Source organism: Xenopus laevis, chromosome 7L (genome assembly GCF_017654675.1).
Source record: "Xenopus laevis strain J_2021 chromosome 7L, Xenopus_laevis_v10.1, whole genome shotgun sequence".
NCBI lineage: Eukaryota > Metazoa > Chordata > Amphibia > Anura > Pipidae > Xenopus > Xenopus laevis.
This window is the reverse complement of record NC_054383.1, coordinates 540,726-562,767: the sequence shown is the minus strand read 5'-3', so window position 1 is coordinate 562,767 and position 22,042 is coordinate 540,726. Positions and strand designations below refer to the sequence as shown.

At 43.7% G+C, this 22,042-nt stretch overlaps 4 protein-coding genes and 6 gene segments (V, D, J or C); all 10 read left to right on the top strand.

Moving 5' to 3' along the window:
- Window positions 1-581: 581 nt before the first annotated feature.
- Window positions 582-1,623, top strand: LOC108695687. The segment is given in 2 exon segments: window positions 582-1,025; window positions 1,211-1,623. Coding segments are annotated over 2 exon segments (459 nt in total).
- A 1,169-nt stretch (window positions 1,624-2,792) lies between these two features.
- On the top strand, window positions 2,793-5,639 carry LOC121395740. The gene is made up of 3 exons (XM_041570018.1): window positions 2,793-3,116; window positions 3,281-3,625; window positions 5,314-5,639. The coding sequence occupies exons 1-3, from the start codon at window positions 3,023-3,025 to the stop codon at window positions 5,637-5,639; spliced, it is 765 nt and encodes a 254-aa protein (XP_041425952.1). The 5' UTR covers window positions 2,793-3,022.
- A 369-nt stretch (window positions 5,640-6,008) lies between these two features.
- Window positions 6,009-7,886, top strand: LOC108695982. The segment is given in 2 exon segments: window positions 6,009-6,934; window positions 7,044-7,886. Coding segments are annotated over 2 exon segments (543 nt in total).
- A 191-nt stretch (window positions 7,887-8,077) lies between these two features.
- On the top strand, window positions 8,078-9,980 carry LOC121395793. The segment is given in 2 exon segments: window positions 8,078-8,854; window positions 9,124-9,980. Coding segments are annotated over 2 exon segments (426 nt in total).
- Window positions 9,981-9,996: 16 nt separating this feature from the next.
- On the top strand, window positions 9,997-11,290 carry LOC121395794. The segment is given in 2 exon segments: window positions 9,997-10,380; window positions 10,775-11,290. Coding segments are annotated over 2 exon segments (393 nt in total).
- A 1,298-nt stretch (window positions 11,291-12,588) lies between these two features.
- LOC121395795 lies at window positions 12,589-13,647 on the top strand. The segment is given in 2 exon segments: window positions 12,589-12,751; window positions 12,868-13,647. Coding segments are annotated over 2 exon segments (381 nt in total).
- A 19-nt stretch (window positions 13,648-13,666) lies between these two features.
- LOC779058 (T cell receptor beta variable 10-1) lies at window positions 13,667-14,652 on the top strand. The gene is made up of 2 exons (XM_041570079.1): window positions 13,667-13,805; window positions 14,053-14,652. Exons 1-2 carry the CDS (start codon window positions 13,736-13,738, stop codon window positions 14,361-14,363), a joined length of 381 nt encoding a protein of 126 aa, XP_041426013.1. The 5' UTR covers window positions 13,667-13,735; the 3' UTR covers window positions 14,364-14,652.
- A 983-nt stretch (window positions 14,653-15,635) lies between these two features.
- LOC443734 (TCR VDJ BV7 BJ7) lies at window positions 15,636-16,276 on the top strand (the record flags this gene model as incomplete). The annotated part of the gene is given in 3 exon segments (NM_001091844.1): window positions 15,636-15,669; window positions 15,982-16,268; window positions 16,270-16,276. Coding segments are annotated over 3 exon segments (316 nt in total), but the record flags the coding sequence as incomplete, so codon positions are not given.
- Window positions 16,277-16,830: 554 nt separating this feature from the next.
- LOC121395796 lies at window positions 16,831-17,997 on the top strand. The segment is given in 2 exon segments: window positions 16,831-17,039; window positions 17,397-17,997. Coding segments are annotated over 2 exon segments (360 nt in total).
- A 957-nt stretch (window positions 17,998-18,954) lies between these two features.
- LOC443731 (TCR VDJC BV5 BJ1) overlaps window positions 18,955-22,042 on the top strand; it is a 188,089-nt gene continuing 185,001 nt past the window's right edge. Inside the window, 2 exon segments of the mRNA NM_001091843.1 lie at window positions 18,955-19,102; window positions 19,393-19,690. Coding sequence (NP_001085312.1) covers window positions 19,057-19,102; window positions 19,393-19,690 — 344 coding nt within the window. The 5' untranslated portion in view covers window positions 18,955-19,056.

Below are 22,042 nucleotides of genomic sequence, written 5' to 3'. Positions count from 1 at the left end.
ATCCCACAGCACAAGGCACATTATCAGCAGCACCAAGTCAATTGTAATTATACACAAACTGATTGATTTAGCCCAAATATTTCTACTCACTGGGCAACATTTCGGGCTCTCAAGACCCTTTATCAACCCACAGCACAGCGTCCCCCCTTACAGACACCCTCCCCCCTTTCAGACTAGATGGGACAGACATAAGACAGTACTGGGGGGGGGGATAAATATGAGTCCTTAAGGGTTAATGGCAGATTCGTGGAGATAAGTCGCCCCAGCAACAAATCGCCTCTTCTTCGGGGCAACAATCTCCCCAAACTGCCTTCCCACCAGTTATAATGAAATATCCCCAGCGGGATGCCACTCGCAGCTCTTCGTTTCCCAAAGTCGAATCCTGCTGAAAAAGGCCGAATCCTGGCCAAATCCCGAACCAAATCCTGGATTCGTTGCATCCCTAGTTTCCTCGCAAGGCGACTTCGGGCGACTTCAGAAAACAAATCGCCGCAAGTGCCATCCCGCTGGGGATATTTCATTATAACTGGTGGGAAGGCAGTTTGGGGAGATTTGTTGCTGGGGCGACTAATCTCCCCGAATCTGCCCGTGTGCCGTTACCCATAGGTAGATAGTGGAGGCGACAGACTAGATGGGACAATCATTATTTTTTCAGCTCATGCCCCCAGTTTTGCCACATTGTTGGGGAGTCATGTGGACACTCCAGTAGCCTTTGCTGCAGTTGCCCCGTGACCCCATTGGGTGTAAATGGGCCAATAAGATGCAGTTTGTCTGAGTTATTATTAATGATGATGAACTTGGAATGGAATGTGAGGGTTACAGGGAGTTGCAGATCTTTGTGTCGTTGGTGGGAGTGAATGAAAGAAAGGGGAGTGGCTAGTGAAACAGCAGCGGATATTATTGGATATTATAAGAAGCAGATTGTGCCCCACACTGATGTTCCCTTGTGTTGCGGGAGAATTAAGGAGTAGTTGGTACCATGACAAAACAGCTGATTCTGCTCATGGCGCTGATGTCCCCCCACTGTAAGACTAAACACGAGGCATTGGGTGTCTCATTAGATAATGAATCGTTATGTTACTGGGGCCACCGACAGAACCAGTACCATGATGTCCAATGGCTAATTCTATATAAATAATTAATTCTATATAATTAATTCTATATAAATAATTCTATATAAATAATTCTATATAAAGTTTGTGTGTCCCAGGTGTGTGCCAGGGGGTGCTGGTGAAGCAGGAGAAGAGGCTGGTGTTGGTTCCATTTGGCCAGTCAGCTGACATTCCTTGTAATCAGGACCAGTCCACTCACCTCAATATGTACTGGTACCAACAGAACCCCGGGGAGGGCCTGAAGCTCATGATTTACTCTACTAATGAGAAGGAGGAGAAAATGGAAAAAGAATACGAGGAGAGATGGAGCCTGAATAGACCTGACATATACAATTCTGTTCTGAGGCTGAAGGAGGCAAAGATGGAGGACGCGGCGCAGTATTTTTGTGCATCTCAGAGTATCACAGACACAGACACGGGCCCAACGGCTGCCACAAAACCCCCCGACTGGGAACAACCAGCACCTGTGCCCCCCCAGCCTGAAACCTCCGGAAGCACAAGCCCCCCCTGATACTAACTATTGCCTGGAAACATCTGTTATTTACTCCCCTCTCCTGCCCCTTCACTTCCCCCCAATAAACGACTGGCTCCCCTGTCACACACAGTAAGACTCCTGAATCCCATTATAGACCTGGGGCCTATTCCTTTAATGACACCAAACTCCTGGGACACCCATATTCCTTGGCAGCACCTCACCCTCCATGTAGCACCCGAGATGCCTCCTACTCTCTACCCTATTGCTGTGCAGGAAGGAGAATTTGTTCCCATTTGATTGGGCAGAGCAGGTAGAGGCATCAGGTTAAAATGCACTGATTGGCTGTTATTGGCCTGAGTGTAAGGAGAGCTGAGTGTGAGGAGGGGAGTTGAGTGTGAGACGGGAGCCGAAAGTAAGGAGGGAGCTGAGTGTGAGAGGGGAAATGAGTGTGAGGAGGCAAACTGAATGTGAGAGTGGTGCTTAGTGTGAGAGGGGAGCTGAGTGTGAGCTGAGTGTGAGCTGAGTGTGAGCTGAGTGTGAGCTGAGTGTAAGGAGGGGAGCTGAGTGTAAGGAAAGAGCTGCGTATCATAGGGGAGCTGAGTGTGAGAGGGTCAGTAGGACATATTGGACCGAGTGGGAAGGAAGAGCAGATGGGATGAGCTGATTGGTTGTTATTTTGCTGAGTGTGATGGAGGAACAGGAGGAACGATTTAATTGACTGTCAGTTAATTTGCATTGATGAAATTGGAGCCAATTCAACTGAAATTCAAGTTAATTTGCAGGTATATTTGTTCATGTGACAAACTTCTCAATATCCATATAAACCCGAGTATCTGAGAATGGAGACCCCCCCCCCGGCAACTACAGGGGAGAATAATGTGTCTGACCCTATGGGTGCTGGGGGCACTATCTGTAGCCAATCAGGGCTCACAATGAATATGGGGAATGATTGGTGTTTTTGTGGGTGGTTAAAGGGGGCTCTGAAGTTTCATGTTGGACTTCTATATACAGTATATATATATATATATATATATGTCCCACACTGAGTATTGGAGGTATGAGTGTATATGGGAGTGTATATGGGTGTATATCAGTGTATATGGGAGTGTATTTGGGTGTATAATGGAGTATATGGGTGGAGATCAGTGTATATGGGAGTGTATATGGGAGTGTATATGGGTGTATATTCGTGTATATGGGTGTATATTCGTGTATATGGGAGTGTATATGGGTGTGTATCAGTGTATATCAGTGTACATGGGTGTATAATGGAGTATATGGGTGTATATGGCAGGAATAGAATTATAAGTGACTGGGTGATTGGGGGAGTCACCTTCAGTACTTGGTGGCTGTATAGAGTTGGCAGATAGTAGAATATAAGTGACAGTTGGTGGTTGTGGGGGTGTCAGGGCAGGAAACAGAAGGGAATATTATTATGTTTTGTATTTTAGGAGAAGAAAGAACAGAAGGAGCTGTTGGTACCAAGACTATTTGGCTGCTTCTGCTCCTGGCGCTGATTTCTCCTCACAGTAAGACTGGAACCCAAACTCTTTGCCTCTCTCTCTTTATGTTGTGGCCCTTCTGGAAGGGACCCCTGTACTGGTCAGATGTCACATTGAGACACACACAGGAGTTTAGATTTCATTCTCTTGCCCCAGTCTGTACAGTAATTGCCCCTCTTTATGTCTCACAGATGTGTGCCAGGGGGTGCTGGTGAAGCAGGAGAAGAGGCTGGTGTTGGTTCCATTGGGCCAGTCAGCTGACATTCCTTGTAATCAGGACCAGTCTACTCATTTCCCTATGTCCTGGTACCAACAGAACCAAGGAGAAGGTCTGAAGCTCATGGTTTATTCTAGCGGCGCTGGGGACCAGAACATGGAAAAGGAATTTGGGGAGCGATGGAGCCTGAATAGATCCGACGTATATAATTCTGTTCTGACGCTGAAGGAGGCAAAGATGGAGGATGCAGCGCAGTATATATGTGCATCGAGTATCACAGACACAGACATGGGCCCAGCAGCCGCCACTAAACCCTCTGGTTATAAACAGCACGTGTGCCCCCCCCAACCCAAATAACTGCTCCTCTTCCTTATTAGCAGTGCACTCCCACAAACCCCCAGCCTTTCTCCTATTAACCATTGCCTGTCCTACTCCAGCCCCTCCCTGTGCACATCCAATGAGCTCCCCCTGCCATGGTAATAGTTACCCCCTTTGTGCCCCTCACTCACATCCCATAATTCCCATCACTTGTCCTACGTCTCCCAGTAGGGGCACATTTAGTTTTTCTAAAGAGACTGGACCCCTAAAGAGAAGAGAAATTGCCCATACCCATAATGCTCTGGGGGAGATCCTTGAATTAAACCAAGGGTTTCCCTGCAAATGAAGCCTTGTGTGCCGGTATCTTTGTTCCATGGAACACTTCTGTATCCTCTATTACTGAGCACCAGGCTGTTGTCTCCAGGGGTTGCCGTGGGTGGGCGCCTGCTCTATCCTTTTCCAGGAACTTTTGCACCTTGCCATAAAGCACCGTCTCACTGTTGCACTAAATACCTCTTGAACCTCACAATCCTTGCCCCACATTTCCTGCCGTTATTCATTGCTGACTGGTCCCTGCCCTATTAAAGGGTTAAATTCCTGGGGTTCTATCACCAGTGCTCATCTGAGGGGGGGACTGGGGGACATTGGGGGGCTAACAGCACCTTGCAGGGATATTAAGACACTGCTTAGCGTTACCTGCAGTTAATAGAGACGGGGGATGGGAGTGAGGGGCAATAGGAAACCTCAAAAGAATTATGGGGAGGGAAGAAAATGCCCCATAGATTACACTGAGATGATAAAACATGTACATCTGTCCATTGTATTGTCTGTCTGTCTATCCAGTGTCTGACACAATACACACACAGGCTAAAGCATCAGGATATATTGTAACAAATACTAATAACTTGTGTTCCCTATTGGGTAGTGCATCTATGGGGACAACCTGAGCCTCAAGTTAATGTGGGAATGAGACTGCTGCTCCTTTGTTTCACTGGCTGTCTGTCTCCTGCCTGTCTGTCTATACCAGATACTGTCTCTTCTTCCCTTAACTGGGTGACTTGTCTATCTGGACTCCCCCTGACACCCCCCGTCCATGGCTCTTCTTCCCTTATAATGAAGCTGCTGATGTGGGAAGAACCCCAATACTTCCCTGACATTATGTCACATTATTTAGTAACTAACATTTCCCTGTATAACACACGTAATATGAAGGGGGTGGGGTATGTATGAGAGGGGGGGGGAGTGTGGGGGTTAGTGGAGGGAAATGACATTTTGTCTCATGAAAAACTCCAAGTATCACAAGACAAAGGTCCAAGATAGACAGACGGAGACAGAGTGAGAGACAGTGAGAGACAGACGGAGACAGAGTGAGAGACAGTGAGAGACAGACAGAGACAGAGTGAGAGACAGTGAGATACAGTGAGAGAGTGCAGTACAGTCTCACAAAGACCGGCAGGTTCTTCTTTATTGAGCAGAGAGATCTCAGCCAAGATATGAGTGTGCAGATCCCTCTACTATTGACTTTGACTCCCCTCATATGTAAGTCTGGGCCTGGGGTGGCCAAGCTGGGGCAATATATATACAAATGTGACTTTGAAGGGCTGGATGGACTATTTGGGTCGTCTGTTTTATGTGGGGGAGGGTGTAATTCTGCAGTTTTTCCCACTCACTTTGCTTTGTGCCCCACAGCTCTGTGTCAGGGGATTGTGGTGACTCAGGAGAAGAAGCAGCTGACGGTGAATCCTGGAGACTCTGTGGCCCTTCCCTGTCACCATGACGATAAGTCTGGCACCTATGATACTATGCTCTGGTACCAGCAGAAATCAGGGGGGGCACTGATGGTCTTGGCTGTATCCATAGGAAAGAACGATTCCACCATAGAGGAACAATTCAGGGACACTTGGACTATGGAGAGACCCGATATCGAAAACTCAGTTCTGAGCAGGGGGAATGTGGCCCCCCAGGACTCAGCAATGTATTATTGTGCAGTGAGGAAACACAGACACGGAGGCTAAAGTCTCCCCCAACACAAAACTGACTGGGGCACAAACCCATCTGCTCCCACACTGGCCACCAGAAGGCGCTCTGCCCCCACTAGTCTCTCATTCCCCTTATGTTTGGGTATGTATGTATGTATATGTATGTATGTATATGTATGTATGTGTATGTATGTATATGTATGTATGTATATTTTTATTTGTATAGCGCTCCTTGAGGGCAACGCACTGTACAACAAAACAATAAATTAGTAGTAACAAACAAGGGGTCATTAGAAATACAATTCACATAAATATAAAAAATATAATTACAATACAGATTAAGTGCTCAATGTCATGGAAACAAAAGGCTAGAGGACCCTACCCCATAGAGCTTACAGTCTAAATGGGAGGGTAACATACAGACACAATTCAGAGGGGTATTAGAGGGGTATTAGAGAGAGAGAGAGATAATGGGGCTGATTTAGGGAATCTGATACTAAAGTGCAAGTAGCCAATAGCAATTAATCACTAGTTAGATTTAATCAGTTGAATATTTTTGTAAAATAAAAGCAAAGACCTGATTGGCTAATGCCACCTGTTAATACATCAGCCCTTATACACAGGAGCCCCATAGAATCGGAACCTACAGGAAAATCTGATCCAACAACCGGTGCCATAGCTTGACTGATCCCCTTTAATCAGCCACTGGACCCCCACCATGTTCACAGTGTAATGCAATTACCCAACATTCAGTGCTCATATCATTGTACCTTGGCCAAGCCCTACAAACCCAGGACTCTACCCTACACATCCCTAGTGTCCCAAAGCCCCATGGCCCTACAGCTACATTCAAGTGTGACATTCCCAAGCCTGGAGAATAGAACTGGGACAGAACCCAATCTTAGGACAAGTCATTGGGCAGAAAACACAAACAGTATAATTTGTCTTTGGCAACTTTGGTCCAACTACCCAGACTACAACCAGGGCACCATAAGACTCTGTGCATTCCCATTCCTACAGTATAAAATAGATCCCACTGGATTCCCCTTGTTGCCCGTAGCCTTTCCATTGTTCCTCAGCTTTGTGCAACTTCTCCTCTCATCTATTGTAGCTCTCGGGATGTTAAATTGCACCTGGCAAGATTTCAGTCAGTTGGGAGGTTCTATAGGAGTCGTGTCTGGCAGTGAGTGGGGCGGGTGGAGGTTAAGGGAGGTGGTTCTGAAAGGAAATGAATTTAGAGGGAAGTCCCACAGTCCAACTCAAGCTTCAGGCTCATCAGAGAGAGATGGGGAGACAGATCCTGTGGCTTTTCCTCATCAGTGCCCTGAAATGTATGATTTATACAGGGGGGAACCTACTGGGGGTCACAGACATTTCCATTAGTGTGGCCTTGGGGCATGTCGGGCTCTTCCCCCACTCACTTCTCTTTCTGCCCAGCAGGTCTGTGTCAGGGGGTTGTGGTGACTCAGGAGAAGAAGCTCATTGTGGCCCATCATGGAAAGTCGCTGGCCATTCCCTGTCAACATGATGCCACTGACTATCTCAATATGCTCTGGTACCAGCAGAGGCCGGGGAAGGAACTGAAGCTCTTGGCTATATCAGCGGGCAAGGGAGATACCACCATAGAGAATGAATTCAAGGGCAAATGGACAATGGAAAGGCCTGATGTTCTGAACTCAACCCTGAACAGAGATAAAGTGGATGGAGAAGACTCAGCAGTTTATTATTGTGCTTCCAGCCAACACAGAGACAGAAGAAGAAGTCTCAGCCGACACAAAACACCAATTATCTGCTCTCAAAGTCTCCAGCAGGAGGCGCCCTCCAACTTTCTGTCTCTCCCACGTGTCCTGAGCTGGACCAAAAACAATAATGATGTATGATGAATGAATAGTTCATATAAATCAGTATTTATTAGTAATAAATGAAGGTATTATTACATATAGTTATGGCCAGTGAATCTGTTATTTCAATATTATATTCATTATTCTACATGAATTCACTAATAATACATTTATTTTTCCCAATGCACTGACTTTCCATGTGGGAAGAGATTTGGTCGTTATCCCCCATTGGTACCGTGATGTACTGACCAGGACTGGTTGATCTCTGACCTTATTGATCGTTATTGGTTATTGATTGAGTATTTCAGCACCTGCACAGCCCCAGTATCTTCAGACACTTTCATTCTGATGCCAAAATAAGGGCCCAAATAAGTTTCTTGTTCACTCTATTTAGTAACAATCTGCTTAATGACCTCCCACCCATTGCTACATAAGAAAATTGCTCCAGTAATTGATGTCTGATTCTGAACCTCTTGATCTTTCACTGCAAGGTCCTAAACCAGACTCAATGTTGTATCTATTTTGACCATTTTTGAACATTTTCCACTGGGACTGCCCATTCCCTACCTGAGATCAGACTATTCATGTTCCACCTTATTTCCTGCTCAGGGGAGCCCCGTGTCCCACCTAATCTCTTCCCCTACTGGGTTCTATGTTTCTATGGATACTGACCCATCTGGGCTCCCATTCCCTTCCTGCCTGAGATCAGACTATTCATGTTCCATCCAACTTCCTGCTCAGAGGAACCTTGTGTCCCACCTAATCTCTTCCCCTACTGGGTTCTATGTTTCTATGGATACTGACCCATCTGGGCTCCCATTCTCTTCCTGCCTGAGATCAGACTATTCATGTTCCATCCAACTTCCTGCTCAGAGGAACCTTGTGTCCCACCTAATCTCTTCCCCTACTGGGTTCTATGTTTCTATGGATACTGACCCATCTGGGCTCCCATTCCCTTCCTGCCTGAGATCAGACTATTCATGTTCCATCCAACTTCCTGCTCAGAGGAACCCTGTGTCCCACCTAATCTCTTCCCCTACTGGGTTCTATGTTTCTATGGATACTGACCCATCTGGGCTCCCATTCCCTTCCTGCCTGAGATCAGACTATTCATGTTCCATCCAACTTTCTGCTCAAGGGAACCCCGTGTCCCACCTAATCTCTTCCCCTACTGGGTTTGATCCGTTTCGCATGTACAGACTCCTCCTTCAGACAAACAAATAGACACTATAGGGGGAGACTGGAGAGGTGGGTGGGGATAGAGACGGGGAAGCGATCAGGAAACACCTGGCACAGTCGGGCCCTTGGCAGACACTTGCGTTGGGGTTTTTCCCATTAGCAGAAACATTATTGGCTTTAATTGGAGTGAAATGAAGATCCGTCTGTATCTGCTGCTCAGCCTGTTCCCGTGTAAGAACTTTATTGGGGTGTCCTGAGCTCAGTGGAATGAGTGGAGGCAGATACAGGGTCAGCTGACTGGGGCAGATATAAATATATGGACGGAGGAAGAGAATTATAGTAGGGGTAGATATATATAAGATATATGTATAAGAGATATATAAGAGATACAGTATATTTGGCTGGTTGGAGGGGCAGATTTAGTCTGGATACAACAGAAGGGCCTGGAGTGGGAAATATAGTGAATTCCTTGTGGGACCGACTGTCTCTCTCCTTTCCAGATCTCTATGTGGGGGTTGAAGTGACTCAGAAGAACAAGCTCCTTGTGGTTCAGGCTGGGAGCCGAGTGTCCCTAGAGTGTGAGCAGAATGACAAGAGCTATTTCTATATGTCCTGGTACCAGCACAGGCCGGGGCAGGGGCTACAGCTCATGGTTTATTCGGATGATAAAGACTCAGGGAACATGGAGAAGGAATTTACCTCCTGGAGGCTGGAGAGACTCAACATCCTGAACTCCAACCTGATTCTGGAATCTGCTGGGAGTGAGCACTCGGCTGAGTACTGGTGCGCTGTCAGTATGCACAGCAATGGAGCCCGGGGCTGCGGGCAGCACAAAACCTTTTGCATCCAATGGAATCTTTATTATTTCCTTATAGAATATAAGTGAGTGCACCCTCTGCCCAAACTTCTCACCCACTCACTCATGGTTATAACCCTATGGCAGCTCCACCCATACAAACCCTTTGTACCAGGCAGTGACACAGAGTCTCATTCCACTCATATTTTCCTGAGATTTGGGAAAGTTTTATCCTTTTATTTGGCCTCATTGTGCAGTAAGCAGGAAAGCTCTGCACTGACCGGTTGCTAAGGTGAGTACATTTAGCAACCAGCCAACAATGAATTGCAAAGAGAACTTTAATATTAATACTGATATAGTGCCATTGCAGTGTCATACAGAGTATAGGGGTGCAAACACAAGGGGTTACATTTCCCCAGAATAGACACACAGTTACATTTGCAAATTGCTAGGGGGGAAATGGATGATATCACAAGAGCTTACAATCAAAGATGAAAATGATGGGAAAAAGTAAGACAGGAATTTATTGACTGACACCCCAAATCATGCAGTGATCCTGCAGACAGTTGTGGGGAGCAGAGGTGAATGCAGAGGGAACAGGTTGAGTTAATTTTGGCCCCTTCGTGTAGTGACCCACCCAGACCAGACGACCAGTTTGTCCATGAAGCACTGCTAAAGCTCAAAGAGATTTTATAAGTGTGTAACAGGGAAGTTTGGGGAGGGGTGTTGGTGGGGGAGGGGAGACATTTGCTGGGGGAGGAGCCTCTGAGAACAGCTCCAGGGGAATTGGTATAAGGGGAGGAGCCATACAGAGGGAGGAGGAGCCTGTGCATTGCTGTCAGGTGGAGCAACTGAACCTATCGGACCTGCACTGGCTTCTCATTCAGGGAAAGTCAGGCCAATCTTTTGGGTACAATGAGCAGAATCTTTCCTCTGGGTTTAGTCCTGAACCTTCTCACATGTAAGACCTCGGGGTACAGCTGGGGGTAAAGACCCTAATGTAAGCGAAAGGGCACCGGGGGTGTCTATTTGGGTATTGACTGGTAATGGATTTCGGCTTCAGATTCTGCAGTTACAGACTGAGATACAATGTAACTGCTCAGACAGTGAGACACAATGAGACACAATGAGATAGAATAGAATAGAGCGAGACAATGAGACAGTGAGATAGAATGAGATAGAATCAAATAGAGTGAGACAGAGCGAGACACATAGAGACACAGCGAGATACAGTGAAACAAAGTGAGACAGAGTTAAATACAAAGAAATACAGTGAGACACAATGAGATACAATAGTGAGACAGAGAGAGACATCCCCATCAGTCTCACCCACTCCTCTGCTCTGTCTCTCACAGGTCTGTGCCTTGGGGTGAAGGTGATTCAGGAGCCAAAGCTTGTGGTTGTCCAGGCTGGGAAACCAGTGAATGTTGGGTGCAAACATAACGACAGCTCCTACATCCCAATGTTCTGGTACCTCCAGCAGCCGGGCCTGGGGCTGAAGCTCATGGTTTACTCAGCTGGTACTGGATTGGGGGATATGGAGGAAGGGTTCAAGTCCTGGAAGCTGGAGAGACCAGAGGTGCTGGAGTCCAAACTCACCCTGGAATCTGTAGGGAGCAGTAATTCGGCTGTTTATTTCTGTGCTGTCAGTATCACAGCCACAGGGTCCAGGACAGGCGGCAGCACAAAACCTGCTGTTTAGGGTGATGATCCTCTAGATGGAGCTGTTCCCTGGCTGTAGATTCACTCCCTATAAAAGATACAGTTATGGTACAGAGGGAAAACAGGGAAGAGAACCACGTGTGGTTAAAAACATTTTTTGACTTCATTGTTTCTTGGATTCCAAAATAATGGGTTCAGTGCATCCCTAAACAATTACATTTTAATACAAATAATTTAACACAAATTTTTTTTGTAGACACAAAAAATGTATTCACTTTTGTCTTTCAAAATTAATTTTTGTATTCAGAAAATGCATTTTGCTGACAAAATTATTTTTGTAGACACACACTTAGTTTGCATTCATAGAATGAATTTTCAGATTACAACATAGATTGGGCTCATTTACTAAACTAGTATTGTTTGCAAAGTGCAAGATAATGGCACAATGTGTCTTTGCCAACAAATATACAATGTGTGGATTTTGAATTTACAAAATGTATTTAGTGTTTCAAAATGTACTGTGTATAAACAGTGTTCTGGGACTAGTCAATAGACAAACAAAAGCAACATTTGATGAATGTCCAGTTATAGATTAAGGGGCAAAAAATCCTGTTGGGGCAACATTATGGGAACAGATTTACAGGCAGAGCTCAGTGTCAGGGGCAGAGAATGAGATTTTAATGTTTATGTGACCACAGTCTGGATATGGGGCTGTATAGAATCCAGGTACAAAATATCATTATTATTATAAACATGTATTTATATAGCACCAACATATTGTGTAGCGCTGTAAAGTAAATGTGATTATACAACTAAATCACATGAATTCTATACATAGAACATATGGAGTTACATACATCACAATCAATACCGGTACAAAAGGTGAGGAAGGCCCTATGCAGAAAGAGCTTACACTCTAAAGGGAAGGGAGTAATACACAAGGTGTGGGAGTGGGTAAGATCAGAATTAAGTATCATTAGATATTGTTGACAGATACAAAGGGTTCAGTTACAGGTGACAAAAGTCTCAGAATAGTCTCTGGGGCACAGTCTGAACAGTTTGGGATGTGGTTCCCTATACAGAGATATGACTTGGTTTAGTTAATGGGATCATTTTAAAGGGATATTGTATGGGGAACTGAGTCTGTATTATTATTACTGTAAATGACGTCAGAAAATTTTCATGATTCACCCCCAACCCCCAACCCCCAGTTACTTCCTGAGCTGGAATGGAAACGGCTGAGATATTTCACTTGTAGCGAAAATGAATGAGAAGCTTTGAAGCACTTGGGAGAGGGGGTACAGTATAGTAGGGTTAGCCTAAATAACCAATGATAGATAGAAAGAGAGAGATAGAGAAGAGAGAGAGAGAGAGACAGAGAGAGAGAAAGATACAGATAGATAGATAGATAGATAGATAGATAGATAGATAGATAGATAGATAGATAGATAGATAGATAGATAGATAGATAGATAGATAAATAGATAGATAGATATACAGATAGATGGATGGATGACAGATACATAGATAGATAGATAGACAGATATACAGATACATAGATAGATTGTCTTACAATGAAACTTTTACTTTCTCCCAGGTAATGGGATCCCAGAGACTGAGCAGAACAATGAAATTAATCCTATTGCTGTTGGCATTGGACATTCCATCATGTAAGTTTGGTATAAAAGAATAAAAGGGGCTCATTAATTCACATCCCTCAAAATACAAGGTGCAAACCATTAGGGCCACTACATTTGCACCCCCACAGTTCCTTTATCTCTTGCAGGTCTGACCCAGCTCATAAATGTGACTCAGGACTACAGGTTCCTAGCGGTGCCAGAGAGAAGTCCCGTGAAGCTCCATTGCAGTCATAGTGCTTCAGGCTTCTACTCTATGTTCTGGTACCAACAGAAACTGGGCCAGGGTTTGACGCTTATGGTCCTTTCATCAGACACAAAGCCTGGGAACATGGAGGAGGGCTTTAAAGAATGGAGCATGGAACGGCCCGATACCCAGAACTCCTATCTGAGTATTTCTCAAGTGGGGTCTGAACACTCGGCCGTGTATTTCTGTGCAGCCAGTGATCACAGTCACTAACATGGGAGTCAGTCTGGGCAAAAACCTTGAGCTGAGAGACAGAGAACAAGGAGGAGCCTGCCCAGACCAATAGAAATGTATATTCTTACATAGGGCTGAGAGCTGTCGGCCAAATTGCTTTCCCTTTCCTTTAATCTCTATTTACCCCCTGTATCTCCCCATTCTCTATTACCTCCTAAATATTTCTGTCCTTCTCTCTTTTGCACCTGTTCCTCCATTTCTGCAGGTGCTGAAGTCTGAAAGCATAAGTGGGGTGTTGGGCTTGTGGGTAGATAAGGGCTGAGGTTATAGGTGGGGCTACTATATACACTATATAGAGTAATAGTCAACGGCTGTCCCTAATTTGCATGCCCCCCCCCAGGTACTTCCTAAATGGGTAAGGAAGTCGGAAGTGGTGGCTTTGAGATGAAAAAGCCCTTTGTAGTAGAAATGGTTGGAAAGAAGAGAAGCTGAGATACAAGGGGGGAGAGGAGGTACAGTCTGTAGGTTTAACCAAATGGGGGATTGTTGGGTGACATTTATAAGGAAACTGCCATATTGCCATTTTCTTCCAGGTAATGGACTGCCAGGTACTGAGTGGAAGAGCGAGGTCCATCATATTCCTCTTGGTGCTGGATGGTTTCCTTTGTAAGTCATGGGCATAAGAATGGGGCTTATAGGAGTTAGTTGGGGGTTTCCATATTAAAATATTAGTGCAGGATGTTATGGAGAAATGCAATGGGTTACAATGGGTTAAAATCCAAATTGATCTCTGAGAACCTTTAATACTTATTTATAAAGTATTTATAAAAACACTCAGGTTTAAATAAAAAAAAAGATGTAGATATAGAACACTGCCCCTCCTGCCCCCTCACATTCCCTCTGTCCTTTACAGGTTCAGCCCAACAGGTGAAGGTCATTCAAGACCAAAAGTTCTTAGCGGTTACATTGGGAAGTTCTGTGAAGGTTCAATGCAGTCACACTGGGCCGAGCTACTACGCTATGTTCTGGTACCAACAGAAACTGGGCCAAGGCCTGAAGCTTATGGTCCTTTCATCTGACACAAAGCCTGGGAACATGGAGGAGGGCTTCAAAGAATGGAGCATGGAACGGCCCGATACCCAGAAATCTGATCTGAGTATTTCTCAAGTGGGGGCTGAGCACTCGGCCGTGTATTTCTGTGCTGCGAGTGATCACAGTCACTAACATGGGAGAAAGTCAGTGTACAAAACCCTCAGACCCACAGAATGGCCTTGCCCAGACCAGCAGGGGGAGCTGTCGCCCAGTGATAGAACCGGAGCTGTAGGGCTGAGGGTGCCAGAGGCCTTGGGATTGAGCACAAAGTAAACTTTAGGGGCTGCCATGTGACTTTATTCTGCATTTTCCCAAGGGAATTCATATTCTGTCCCAATAGAGATCCAATACACAATGGGCTGCAGAGCATCACACAGCGCTGAGCAAAATGTATTTACAGCATCATAATAATCTCTATTAATAAATCCAGCCTTTAGGGTCCTGTGAATGTTCCTTAGTCCTCAGTCATGAGAGTTGGGCCCACTGGATCCCCACCAGCAAGTGGCTCCATGTCCAACCCTTCATTAATCTTAATTATTGTCTCTATTGTTTCCTTCTTACCTCACTTCTGTCTCTATGTCTCCCCTTCTGCCCCTCTTTATCCATCTGTTCATTCTCTGATTCTTTGTCTCCCACAAGGGGGACATTAATGTTGGGAGACTATTGGAGACTAAGAATAGGGTTCTTTTAACAAGAGTTGTTGTTCGTCATACAATATTTTGAAGTTTAATCGTGTTGTTTGTATCAGTCCATTGTGTAACACTAAAAACACTTACAATTCCTTTTGTGAAGTTAATGGCATAGTCTACCAGGAGAAACTTATACTCCACACACTCTAATTCATTTTGTAAGTGAAAAAGAATTTCTGAGAGTGAAAATTTTTGTGGTTAAGAAATTATCTTGTAAAAACCAAATTAATTATGTGATTCTATAGTTACATTTTGTCCAAACAAATGTTATTTTGTAGTAACACAAATAATTCTTCTTTAGTTACAAAATCAGTTTTATATAATAAAATGTGTCCATTTGTGTTCAAAGCAAAAACAAAAAATATACTGTCCATATGTCAGTTACATAATTAATTTGTCCTGACAAAACTTTTGTTTGTTGACATTAGTTTTTGGAGTTTCTGTAATTTCATGTAAATAAAATGCTGTGTATAGTGTTAAGATGGGTCCCCGGGGGAAGTTGGAAACAGGAAATGAGGCGTTTGCCCAAAACCACTTCCTGCCCAGAGCAGTTCACTGACAGCAGAGGGAACAGAGACACCAGGAAACAGGGAGGGGGTGCAAGGGGTCCATATTTGTACATAATCCAACCCCCACCAGACTAAAGGGACATATCTACACAATTATTGCATCTGCTCTAGAAGGAACAGCAGAAAGAGAAATGCATGCTGGGGGCTTTGTGATCATTATGGGGGCTCTCGCTCTCCCATGTGAGTGATAAAGAAGCCTGGGAATGGGCCCTAACCCTAACCTTGGACCAGGCAGACCCCAATACTAAAGGGAAGATCACTGAGCCAGAGGGTGGGCTTCAGGTCTCTGAGAAAGGATTGGGCGTAGGAGGCAAATGTTTGATGATTGGGGTCGAAATCTACTCCTAAAGTTGCACGACCAAAATTGTGCTGTACAAAGTCTTCAGCTTTAATTAAGCAGGACAGGTAACCCATCAGCTGAGTTAATTCCCAGCAGTATTAGGCAATAGAATAAACCATGTGCTTCTCTCTCTCTCTCTCTGTTTCTTTCAGGTCAGAGTAATATGGAGAGTGTGTTTCAGGAGCACAAGTTGATAGTGGTCCCTGCTGGGGGGCCAGTGGACCTTTACTGTAAACATAATCACAGCAACTCCATGGCAATGCTCTGGTATCAGCAGAAGACTGGGCAGGGGCTGAAGCTCATGGTCTATTCCTCAGGTCCTAATTCTGGGGAAATGGAAGAAGGATTTCAGTCCTGGACACTGAACAGACCTGATATTTTCACTTTCAACCTGAGCCTGAAGGCTGCAGGGAGTAGTGACTCAGCTGAGTATTTCTGTGCTGCCAGTATCCACAGCCACCAAGCCCAGGGATGGAGGCAACACAAAACCTGAATCTTAGCACCAACCCTTAGGCAACCTGAAGGGGCCCAACCTAGAGCTCAGACCCAGCAGTTAAATAATATTGACTGGGTAGGAAATGTGCTGAGAGGTCAGTAGCTTCCGTAGGGGCCCCTTCCCTAAAGATTCAATGTGTCAGGAGTAAAGGTACAGAAATGGGCCTAGGGGTCAACCTGAAATGGCTACAATGTGAGATTAACCCATTGCCTTGGTCCTGATCTTTCTGGTACCACTGCAAAGTTCTGTTGTCAGGGCAGCCCAACCTGGAGTTCTGTAGCCAGGGTCCAGTCTGCTCTTCTGACTGTGGCTCCTACACAAGGGATGGACCCAGTTAGGGGCTGGTTCAGCTCATCTACAGCCTCTTCCCGGATAAGGGCTTCTCTTGGTTCCCCAGCTCTGAGATCTGTTGTTCTGAATAAAGCAAAACCTGCAGAACTAAATGCTACTGATATATGTGGGACAGGCTGTGACTATCAAGGCGGGGGGGGGGCGTAAACCAGATCTTTCCTGTGTATAACAATCAGTAGAACAAGCAGAGACAGGTGGGGAGAGAATTATCCAAAGGAGGTTCCTGGAGGTATCAGGCACTCAGAAATATGTTTCTATAGATGAGTCCTGTTTTATATAATAAAAATATAAATATTGGTCTGTTCCAGGCATGAGAGATGGAGAGATTCCTCATGGTGCTTCTGATTGGGAACTTTGCCAAAGGTAAGAGCGAGTCTCAGGGACTAGGGTTGCCACCTTTTCTGGAAAATATACCGGCCTTTCTATATATTTATCTTTATTCCCTATTAATAACACTGGGATCACTGACCTTCCTATATATTTATCTTTATTCCTTATTAATAACATTGGGATCACTGGCCTTTCTATATATTTATCTTTATTCCCTATTAATAACATTGGGATTAAGGTGGAACAAGAGCGTTGGCTGAAGGACAGGATTATGGAAACACAATGGTGTAGACATGGGCAGAAGATAGTGGGAGGCTTTAAGGTGAGACATGGGCAGCTCTATCATTGTTATTATGGATAATGTTCTTTAATCACCCCCTCTGTCTGCAGGTCAATATTCTGGGGCAAATGTCACTCAATCCCCGAAGTTTCTACTCATCAAACCTGGGGAAAGTGCAGAGATTCAGTGCCACCAAGATAACAAGAACTTTGACTACATGTACTGGTACCAACAAGTGCCCGGGAAGGAGCTGAAGCTCATGATGCTCTCGAGAAATTCAGCTTCTGTAGAGATGGAGAGTCAATATGAGGCCGAGTGGGAGGCAGAAAGAATAGGGGCGATGAACTCCAGTCTGAGGCTGAAGAAGGGGAAGGTGGAAGATTCTGCCACGTATTTCTGTGCAGCGAGTTTACACAGTCACTGACATTCTAGTAACACCTGCCACCAAACCCACGGCCTGGCACAGCTAGAGATGTACCACCGGGCAGCAAGGAGAGTCCAGGCTAGGAAATGATGGGTTAATCAACTAAGTGCCCCTGGCCCTTTCCACCCCTCATAAATGCAAGTTGGTACAGACCTGTCAGATTCTGTTCATTTACAGAGATATTTTATTATTTCATATATTGTTGTACATTTCTTGTTTGCCTTAAATTTCTCAGAGTTCCCTGTATAACTCAGCCTGCAGCCTTGTGTCTTTATATGGTCACAGAACAACCCCTCAGTGACTTCTAATATCCTTATCATTTACAGTAGGGGGTACATTATCCCTTATAATACATGAGTGATACTCAGAGTTCCCTGTATAACTCAGCCTGCAGCCTTGTGTCTTTATATGGTGACAGAACAACCCCTCAGTGACTTCTAATATCCTTATCATTTACAGTAGGGGGTACATTCTCCCTTATAATACACGAGTGATACTCAGAGTTCCCTGTATAACTCAGCCTGCAGCCTTGTGCCTTTATATGGTCACAGAACAACCCCTCAGTGACTTCTAATATCCTTATCATTTACAGTAGGGGGTACATTATCCCTTATAATACATGAGTGATACTCAGAGTTCTCTGTATAACTCAGCCTGCAGCCTTGTGCCTTTATATGGTCACAGAACAACCCCTCAGTGACTTCTAATATCCTTATCATTTACAGTAGGGGGTACTACTGTAAAAACAGTGATGGGTGAGATTTCAACAACTCACATGTGGCCCCTGACTATTTATAAGGGCCCCCCATTATATTGTTGTTGGATACATTTTCTTGTGCCAATATTTAGAATATATATGAGCAGCGTTTGGGGTGTCGGATTCTTTACAGAATGAAATCAGATTAGAGCAATGTAAGTAAATAAAGAAACACAAACAGGAAACAGCACTTCCTGGTGGGGCCCCTAGTATTGGGGGGGGGTAGCCGCTGAGCGTAAGGGCAGTCACTGCTATAAAAAATCCATGGAAAGATTTCACCACTTCCTATGAATAAAACTGAGTCCAGGCCTTGAACCCCACAATATACAATAATGGGCCCAGTACAACAGGGGTGGTGCCGACACATAAAGGAAACTCTGCACCTGCCTCTGGGGGGGGGAGCGGAAACCAGAGCTTTCCTGTATATAAGAATCAGCAGAGCACCGGGGGGGGGGGGTATTGAGAAACCTCCCAAACATGTGTCTGTAAATGAATTCTGCTTCTGTGTAGGGGGGGGGCTGTGTCCGGATTCAGACACAACAAACATTTCGCTTCTATTGTTTGGGGGGCACCAGCCTTACTGTATGACATGGGGGGTTACCTGACTGTGTTGCTGCTACTGAGCCTCCTCGTAGGTAAGAGCGAGACATTTGGGGATTGGGGACATACTAGTGGGGTTCAGTCTCAGGAGAACTGGGTTGGACTTGTTTTTTGGGGACACGGGAGGGACAAGAGCTCAGGAGAACTGGAGGAGTCTTAATGGATTTGGGTTGGGTGGGGGGTGCTGGATTTTAGGAGTGAATATGACACATGGGTGGGATTATAATAGATTAATATTAGATTAATAATGGATTATAGTAAATTATAGGCGACAATTCATTGGGAAAGGTCTGGGAATCATCTCTGGTTTTTGTCTCCCCTAAAGGTCCCAACTATGGGGTGAAAGTGACTCAAGTCCAGAAGCTTCTGATTATCAAGTCGGGGGAAGCTGCAGAACTTTACTGTGAACATGATGACAGCAGCTACTATAACATGTTCTGGTACCAACAGAAACCGGACCAGGGACTGAAGCTCATGCTCCACTCACTAAATGTTGGCTCTGAAGATCTGGAAAGTGACTATAAAGACAACTGGGGGACCGATAGAAAATTTGTCCTGAATTCAACTCTGATTCTGAAGAAAGGGAACGTGGAAGATTCTGCCACTTATTTCTGTGCTGCGAGTATCCACAGTAACAGAGGGCACCGCAGCGCCTGGCACCAAACCCACAGAGAGCAACCAAAGTACAGAGAAGAGCAACTAAACTGATAAAGGGATCAGTTATTAGGAAAGAGTTGGGATTGGTTACACTGGAGAAGAGACAGTTAAGGGGATATGATCACTATATATTAATATATAAGGGGATATGATCACTTTATATAAATATATAAGGGGATATAATCACTATATATAAATATATAAGGGGATATGATCACTATATATAAATATATAAGGGGATATGATCACTATATATAAATATATAAGGAGATATGATCACTTTATATAAATATATAAGGGGATATAATCACTATATATAAATATATAAGGGATATGATCACTATATATAAATATATAAGGGGATATGATCACTATATATAAATATATAAGGGGATATGATCACTATATATAAATATATAAGGGGATATGATCACTATATATAAATATATAAGGGGATATGATCACTATATATAAATATATAAGGGGATATGATCACTATATATAAATATATAAGGGGATATGATCACTATATATAAATATATAAGGGGATATGATCACTATATATAAATATATAAGGGGGATATGATCACTATATATAAATATATAAGGGGATATGATCACTATATATATAAATATATAAGGGGATATGATCACTATATATAAATATATAAGGGGATATGATCACTATATATAAATATATAAGGGGATATGATCACTATATATTAAATATATAAGGGGATATGATCACTATATATAAATATATAAGGGGGATATGATCACTATATATATAAATATAAAGGGGATATGATCACTATATATAAATATATAAGGGGATATGATCACTATATATAAATATATAAGGGATATGATCACTATATATAAATATATAAGGGGATATGATCACTATATATAAATATATAAGGGGATATGATCACTATATATAAATATATAAGGGGATATGATCACTATATATAAATATATAAGGGGGATATGATCACTATATATAAATATATAAGGGGATATGATCACTATATATAAATATATAAGGGGGATATGATCACTAATATATATATGGGATATGATACTATATAAATATATAAGGGGATATGATCACTATATATAAATATATAAGGGGATATGATCACTATATATAAATATATAAGGAGATATGATCACTATATATAAATATATAAGGGGGTATGATCACTATATATAAATATATAAGGGGATATGATCACTATATATAAATATATAAGGGGATATGATCACTAAATATAAATATTTAAGGGACAGTAATGAAATAGAGAAAGTACAGAGAAGAGCGACTAAGCTGATAAAGGGAATGGAAGGGATCAGTTATGGGGAAAGACAAGTTGGGATTGGTTACACTGGAGAAGAGACAGTTCTTGTGAATTTGGGGGGTATATTTGAGACCCCTCATTACAGACATTGCAGCTTTGCTCTTGTTTTGCCTCTGTAGAAGTCTGGGTGCTGTTCCGCATCCTCATATTTTTGTCTTGTTTGTTATTGTCGAGGGCAGAGTGTGAGTGAGACGTGCAGAGGGAATGGGGCAGATTAACACCTGGGAGTTCCCATGTCCGTCAGACTCCCGGCAGCCTTGGAGATATAAAGAGAATCAGTAACATTACACAAGTCTGGTCTGTCTGTATCACACCTGCAAATACCCCATTACCTCTCCCTGAGACTTCAGATATTATAGGGGACATTACACTAGGGCCCCTCTCACCCCCATTGTATTGAGTGTCAGTAGGACAGGACTCCTGGGGTAATAGCACAAACCCCACACTAGGGGGCAGCAGTTGCTCTAGGGAAATTACTGGGGGAGTTGCAGCACATTGAAGATACATGATCACCTGTCCAGTTTTTCTGGGGATGAATTAATGTTGGGGGTGTTTTTTCATCTAGTTTGTAGTGACTTATGGGCAACAACATTTCAGCTTCTCATTTTACTTGACTTATATCCTATTTATAACAAACATTACAAGTATTTAGTATAAATTTTACACAACCCCTTGGTATATTACCATTAAACCTGTATTTTCTATGTCTTTAATGGATTGTTTACTAATGGATTGTAAATACCGTTTAGCCAACATGGGCCACTAGTAAGCTCTTGTTGTTTAGACTTTACTCTGCTTCAAACTGAAGTTCTGTTCCTCTAGTCTGAAGGGGAGGGGGGTCTGGATCCTTGTTCTTGTTCTATCTCCCAATATCTGCCTATAATGTGTAATGTATATGTGTTTGTATGTTATTTACACTGCCTACAGGGACACAGCTTGTTATCCACAAATCCCCCC